We start from the raw sequence: 7,716 nt of genomic DNA, 5'->3' as shown, positions 1-7,716 counted from the left end.
AAAAAAAAAAAAAAAAAACATGAAAAAACTGCCTGAATAAACAGCCCCCTGATTATTCAAACACCCCTAAGAACATACCCTAATAGCATACGCCTGAGGCTTCTTTTTAAAGGTCTTCTTAGAAACAACTACTGCTTGCTTTGCAACAGCAATGAATTTTCACTACATGCACGAGATTTTGAAGAAAACTGTCTATACTTTCGGTTTGGGGAGGGGCCGTGCCTGTGGCAGGTAGTTCACAACCTCCAGTCACTTTGCAGCAGGGTTTTAAACCAGTGAATTTAGTGGTATGAAACAAACATTCGAGCTCCAAGCTCCACCCTATTCATTGGTCAAGCTAAGGACCTCAGAAAGCCTTTGGCATGCTCTAGTTGGCCTTGAGGTCTGTGTGTGTTAGGAAAAGAACCCGTGTGAGAATAGAAAGAGTTTGCACAAGAGCAAAAGAGATCAGCCTCTGGAGGTTCTGGAACATGTGCACAGCTCCAAAAACAAAACAAAACAAAACCCACCCAAGTTCTCCCGAGATTGGGAGGCACACCCAATCAGTCGGACAAATGTGCAATGTGTCGGAGGTCCGGGTCCTACCACACCATGATTCCCCGGCTCTCACAATCTCGTGTAAGTGCCCCCAACCACATACAAACACATACCCTGGGTGTCTTCCCGGACCTGTCCAGGTGGTCGTAGTTCTGCATTAGTTTCCCCAATACTCCTGCTTCTACTCCCACCCACCCTGTGCCCTCAGCTTCCCCAGCATCCCTCCCCGCTGGGTGGGCGCGCCACCCGACACTCACACGTGGCCACAGCGGGTCCGGACCGGCTGATGTAGCACCTCCAGACACACGGAGCAGTCGAAGGAGGTGATGGGCAGCTCCGAGTCCCCGCTGCGCTCCAGAGTCCGCGGGGTGGCGGAGGCGGGCGCAGACTTGGAGCTGTCGCTGCTCAGCAGGGAGCCCATCGCTGCGCTCTAGCTCAGCAAGCTGCCAGGAGCTCCCTGCCGGCTGCGGGTGGTTCTGTTGTCCCACCCGGGAGGAAGGAAGTCCCGGCCCAGCCCGGATCGCCGCCTCCTGGCTCGGCCAGCCGCGCCGCGGGGCCTCTCGGTGGAGCGCAGGCGGAGCGCGCGGCCGCCGCTTTCAAACGCTCTTCCGCGAGAGACAAGGCACTGCAGAGGCTCGAGGTCCCCGGAGGGTGAAACCTGAACCCTCCACCCGGAGTCCGCACTCAGAGTTCCGCAAGAGTTCCGATAAGTGCAGTTTGAGAACACCCACTGGAGACAGAATGACTCTATCCGGACTCCAAGTTGGAATCTTAATAAGCCTCAGAGCCGACCTATGACCATTTAGGTGACTGACTCAATATTTCAATCGCGAGGGATATCCCAGGACAACGGAACGTTTTCTGACCCTGATGTGAAGCTTAATCCAGAGGCCCACTTGGTGGCGTACAAATACAACGACAGCGGTCAGATGAGGAATGCAGAGAGTTCTAGGCCAGCTGGGCTGCATTTGAACAAGACTGCGCTTCAAAAATAAATAAGCCCAGCATTGTGGTTTATGCCTTATGTCTCAGCATTTAAGAGGTTGGAGAAAGCCGGGCGTGGTGGCGCACGCCTTTAATCCCAGCACTTGGGAGGCAGAGGCAGGCGGATTTCTGAGTTCGAGGCCAGCCTGGTCCACAAAGTGAATGCCAGGACAGCCAGAGCTACACAGAGAAACCCTGTCTCGAAAAACAAACAAACAAACAAACAAACAAAAAAAACCAAAACAAAACAAAAAAAAGAGGTTGGAGAAGGAGGATTGCCTAAAGTTTCAAGGCAGTCTGGACCACACAGTGATTTCCAGGGCCTTCAGGACTAGGGAATGGAGCCATTTCAAGAAAACAACACGATTTTACACGTAGTTCAGTGGTGGTGTGCTTGCCTAGCCTGTATGAGGCCTGGGTTTGTTCCCTAGTGCCTTAGTAATGAAAAAGTAAAGAATAAAATAAAGTTCCTATGGCATGTTGTGGGGCATTCTTTAGTCACTACACTTGGGAAGTAGATAGGAGGGAAAAACAGGTTGAGAGGGTTATAGATATAATGCAGTTGTATGGACAAATGCACAGTACACATATATAATACTGCAAAATATGTAATGCAACAACTGGGCAGTGGTGGCACACGCCTTTAATCCCAGATGTAGGTGGATCTTTCAGCTCAAGGCCAGCCTGGTCTACAGATCCAGTTCTAGGACAACCAGGAGTACACGGAGAAACCCTGTCTCAAAAACCAAACAATCGGCCGGGCAGTGGTGGCGCACGCCTTTAATCCCAGCACTTGGGAGGCAGAGGCAGGCGGATTTCTGAGTTCTCCAGGCCTGGTCTACAGAGTGAGTTCCAGGACAGCCAGGGCTACACAGAGAAACCCTGTCTCGAAAAAACAAAAACAAAAACAAACAAACATACAAAAACACCAAAACAAACAAACAAACAAACAAAAAACAAACAATCCCCTGAACCCCACTTATTTTCTCCAGTCTTTACCGTTTTTCTGTTTTGACACTTTTAATTTTTTTCTCTTTTTATGACAGCGTCTTTCTGTGTCCTGAAACTTGCTTTGTAGACCAGACTGACCTCAAACTCAGAGATCTGCTTGCATCTGCCTCTGCTGGGATTAAAAGCAGGTGTCACCATGTCCAGCTGACACTTTTAACTTAATCTTGCATTGTTTAATTTTATGATGCCGATGCTGGGCTTTGTTTGTTAGGCAAATACTCTATCACTAAGCTGTAACTCAACTCCTGTTTTGTTTAGTTTTTAATTTTTGCTTCTTGTTACTGTTTTTGAAAACATATCTCATGGCGTAGTCCCGGCTGTCCTGGAGCTCCTTATGTCGACCAAACTGGCCATGATTTCCCAGAGATCTGCCTTGCTCTCCCTCTTGAATACTGGGATTAGAGGCAAGCACCACTATACCCAGCCTAGCCATAGGCTAGGGAACAGGTTTACAGTGTTAAGTATCTATTCTCTTCTTTTGACCAAGCCTCACATCCAATCAGAAATCAATTGATTACCCCAGAACCGCCATGGCGCTATTACACCAGTGATAGATAATTTTCGTTAAAAGTAAAAGGAGGTAATGAATAGTGAAGCCCTTGTTCCTGACCTAACACCATCAGGTGGTGTTGAACACATGTTCTGTCTCAGATTCATTCATTCTGCACGCATTTAATGAGGGAGCCTACTTTGTGTCAAGTACATCAGTAGACATTAGGGGCAGAATAAGCAATGTTCTAGTTAGCATTAACTGTAAGTTTGACCCAGGCTAGAATCACCAAAAGGAAGTAACAAAGCAATTGTCTTTATCAGGTTGGTCTCGGGGCTTGTGCATGAGAAATTGTCTTGATTGCTCATTTGATGGAGGAGAGCAAAGCCCACTACTGGCAATACCTTTCTCCAGGCAGGTGGTCCTGAGCTACATAAGAATGCTTCCTAAGGGGCTGGAGAGACGGCTCAGAGGTTAAAAGGGCTGTCTGTTCTTCTAGAGATACTAGGTTCAATTCTCAGCAACCACATCTATAATGAGATCTAGTACCCTCTTCTGGCCTGCAGGCAGAACTCTGTACACACAAGAGACAGAGACAGGAAGCAAGCAAGCAAGCCACCTAAGCATGAGCCTGGAGGTAAGCTAGAAAACAGAAATTCTCCAAGGTTGCTGCTTTAGGTTCCTACCTGGAGGTTTTCCCCTGACTTCCCTCAACAATGGACTATGGCCTGAAGGTAAACCAAATGGGTTCCCCCCTCAAACTGCTTTGAGTTAGAATGTTTTAGGACAGCAACAGGAAGGAAACCAGTTCAAAGACTCTGGGGAGGGGGTGGACAGCTCCTGGTTCTGTCTGCTGAGCAGCTTCACCTGCAGTTGTCTTTGGGTTGATTCATTCTTCACCTCTGAATTTGAGAGATTATTTTGATTGATTGCTGTGGACCATGATGCTAGAGGCAGTGCAGTGTGTGTCTATGTATGTTTCTAGAACAGACAGTGGCTTTGGAGGCTGTCACTCACTGTCCACTTTTTAACCTCATGGCCCTCCCTCCCTTTTCATGGATGAAATCACAACTTCCCTGGCACCTCCCTCATAGCTGACGCACTTGCCCTCACTTCATCTCCTGCATCTTACCAACACTTCCTTTTCCTTACACCATCTATCCAGTTAGTCCTGTGGTGGTCTGCACCCACTTTATATTTCCTTCCTGTCCTCAAGGCTTTCATGTCTGAGAAGCAGTTTAAGAAAATAATTCCTTTATACCACAGTATACCATCAGTGATCAGAATCTATGAAAAAGAATGAGGGAGCTAACTTAACCCAGAGTGTGAAGAAGAGAGTAAGAAAGAACATTCTGGAACTCGGTTAGCAGAGTACTTTCCCAGAATGCATGAAACTCTGGATTTCATCTGCAGCAGAGCAGAAACTGAGTGTAGTAATGCGAGAATGTAATCTCAGCTCCGGGGAGATGGAGACCAGAGGCTTTGAAGTTCAAGGTCTCCATTAGCTGTGGAGCAATTTTGAGGTCAGTCTGGGCTACACAAGACCTTATTTTAAAAAATTAAAAACACCAGCATTATGGTGGTAATTCACAGGTAGATCTCTGTGAATTTCAGGCCAGCCTTGTCTACATATTGAGTTCCAGAACAGCCAGGGCTACATAGAGAGACTCTGTCTCAAAGATGAAAATAGAAAATAAAAGGAAGAAAGGAAACAAAACAAAACAACAAATCAGTATTCTCAAGCTAGGCATGGTGGAGCATGTCTTTAGAGCACTCAGGGGCAGGGGCAGGAGATTCTCTGTGTGTTGAGGCCTGTCTACATAGGACAGCCTGTCAATGTAGTGAGACTCTGAAGAGGGCGGACGGTCCAAATTCAAATTGAATCCAGACAGATGAGGATGACACGGCATGATTCTCACGGACAAGGGGGTCAGGAAGCCCCAAGCTCTAGGGCAGAAAGCAGCATTCAGTTCCCTGTAGCTATAATTTTCAGCACAAGGCACTCAATAGAAAGAGAAAGAGGAAACTGGAGCCCAGGAGGTGTGGATACAAAAGTGGCCTTGATTAGGTATTTTCAGTCAGCTTCTGTGACTATAGATCGGACCTTGGGCAAGTCTGTGACACAGCCATTTTCTGTCAAGTCACTGTGTCATCTTGCATCAGACTCACCTGAGAAACCTGCTGAGACAGCTTGATGCCAAGGTACCCAACTTCAGGGTCTGTGGTGAGTTACGAAAATTACTGTGTAGCTGGGTATGGTGGTGCAGTCAGGGAGCTAACACAGGAGGATTGCTGAGAGTATGATAAGACCAGCTTGGGGTGAAAGAAAGGCCTTTTGTCAGACAGGTGAAGCAAACAATATCAAGTCAAAACCAAAACCACACAAGACAACCAGCCACACTAAAACCTTCCGTTTTAAACTGCCCCCGGCCGGTGCACCTGCAGGGCTTGGAGATCTAATCTTTCAAAGCAGTTCACTGGCTTCTAATGCAGCAGGCTTTGTACATTACTCTGGCAACAGCTGACCTGCCACCCTCATCACCAGGGCCAGTTCTACAGCGCTGCACAGGCAAGGCTCAGGGCCTATTGCTCTCCCAAGTGATTCAGCCAACAAGGAAGGGCAGGGCCAGCTCTCCTGGGAGTCGGAGGCATCTCTTCCTCACCCACACCACCATACAGCAGAAGAGGGGCAGGGGCAACTCTCCCGCCAGCCCACTAGCACACCCTTAGGGCTGGCTTACCAGTGCCCCACCCACAACCAGGGCCAGCTCTACTGAGAAGCCCAGGTGGTGTGCAGGGTCTGCTCTCTCAGGTACTGCTAGCCAATCTTGTTGCCTTTAGTTGCTAGGTTTCAGATTATGTGTGTTAGGCAGCTACCTCCATGACATTCTGACCAAAGAACTTTTCATCTACTGTAAGCAGTCCTGATGCATACCCTCAGAGCAAGCTGTTCTGCTTCAGTATGACTCAGGAAAGCTCATGTAGGTGCCAGTGGGAGACTTCCTGGGAAATTCCCGGGCCTGAACCACTTTCATAGTTGACGTGTTCTATTTTAATAAGCATGAAATTGCAACACGGGTAGAATGGGAAAGGTCAGAGGGATCTTCTGATCCAATTCTCCCATTTCCCAGTGTGGTAAAAGCATTTACTCTGCCTCTTTCAACGTTTCAGGGGGACACGTTTGAAATACAAAGTCTTTGGGGCTGCGAGTATAATGAAGAGGTAAAACTTGCCTAGCCTGAGCAAGGCCCTGGGTTCAACTCACAGCACCATAGGCACATGCCCAAAAACATTATCTTATGGCTTGAATATAAAATACCTCCTGTGGACTTATGTGTTTGAATGCGTAGCTGGTAGTACAGTTTTGAGGGTAGAGGAACCTTTTAAACATGCATCCTGGCTACCCTGGGGAAGTGTTTAAGGGGTCTATACTGGCTCTGCTTGTTGTCTTGCTCTGTTTCCTAGAGTCTTAGTTAGGGTTTTACTGCTGTGAACAGACACCATGACCAAGGAAGGCAACACTTATAAAAGAAAACATTTAATTGGGGCTGGCTTACAGGTTCAGAAGTTCAGTCCATTATCATCAAGGCAAGAGCACGGCAACATCTAGGCAGGCATGGTGCAGTCAGAGCTGAGAGTTCAACATCTTCATCTAAAGGTTTACAGTGAAAGACTCAGTTCCAGACAGCCAGGTTGAGGGTCTTAAAGCCCACCCACAGTGACACGGCTATTCCAACAAGGCCACACCTCCTAATAGTGCCACTCCCTGGCCAAGTATATACAAACCATCATACCTGCTTTGCCACCATGTTCTTATTGGCATAGAGCCACTGGTCCATGCTGCTCCACCATGAGGGACTGAAGTCCTGAGTCCAGGTAAATCCTTTCTCTATTAAGTGGCTTCTACCAGGTATTTTATTGCAATGTTGAGAAAAGTAGCTGATCCAGTACTCTTCAGAGACAGTGTTATGATTCTCTTGCACATGGGCCAATACTTGGAAATAATAAGGCACAGCTGGGCATGGTGGTACACACCTTTAATTCCAGCACTTGAGAGGCAGAGGCAAACATATTTCTGTGAATTCAAATCCAGCCTGGTCAGTTCTCCAAGTTTGGCTGAATGTCCAAAGAAATTCAGGAGACTCCAAAGCAGTAGGAGCTTTGAGCTCAGAGCACGGAACGATGTAGGATCCTCTGAGGCAGTGAGTCACAGTAAGCCATCCCAAAACACAATTTTAGTTATATAGACAGACTTTTCCTGCATTAAAAATGGGAAACTCCATTTCAGATCCCTTAAGAGCAAAGAGAGGACTTGAGGGGATATAAATGTTACTTGAAAAAGCCATCACAATCCTTGTGACTATTTGACCACAAAGTAAAGCCCTCCCTAAGCTTTTCAATTCAACCTTCTATCTTTATATTTTTCCTCTCAAAAAAAAAAAAAAGGTTGAAAAAAATTGCTATACAGCAGGAAAAACTAGCTGTGATAATTCAAAAGCTTGAGAGACAAGAGACAGAGGAATTAATAAAACAGAAAATGCTCAATTGTGGATCTGTGGTACCTAATGAAATTTAGGATCAAGATTGACAGCCATTGCCGGGCGTGGTGGCACACGCCTTTAATCCCAGCACTTGGGAGGCAGAGGCAGGCGGATTTCTGAGTTCGAGGCCAGCCTGGTCTACAAAGTGAGTTC

At 47.1% G+C, this 7,716-nt stretch overlaps 1 protein-coding gene across 4 annotated transcripts in view; it reads right to left on the bottom strand.

The window, feature by feature from the left end:
- Positions 1-7,716, bottom strand: part of Rnf125 (ring finger protein 125) — a 46,633-nt gene that overhangs the window by 27,503 nt on the left and 11,414 nt on the right. The window contains exon 1 of one of the 4 annotated variants that reach the window (XM_029471959.1): positions 795-1,400. The exons of 1 other annotated variant lie outside the window; for it this stretch is intronic. In XM_029471959.1, coding sequence (XP_029327819.1) covers positions 795-958 — 164 coding nt within the window. In that variant the 5' untranslated portion in view covers positions 959-1,400. Of the gene's footprint in view, positions 1-78; positions 658-794; positions 1,401-7,716 lie in introns of those variants that run through there. 2 more of the 4 variants (XM_021150687.2, XM_029471960.1) reach the window with 2 other exon arrangements.

Source organism: Mus caroli, chromosome 18 (assembly GCF_900094665.2).
Source record: "Mus caroli chromosome 18, CAROLI_EIJ_v1.1, whole genome shotgun sequence".
NCBI lineage: Eukaryota > Metazoa > Chordata > Mammalia > Rodentia > Muridae > Mus > Mus caroli.
The sequence above is the reverse complement of the archived record's forward strand: the minus strand, read 5'-3'. Positions and strand labels throughout refer to the sequence as shown.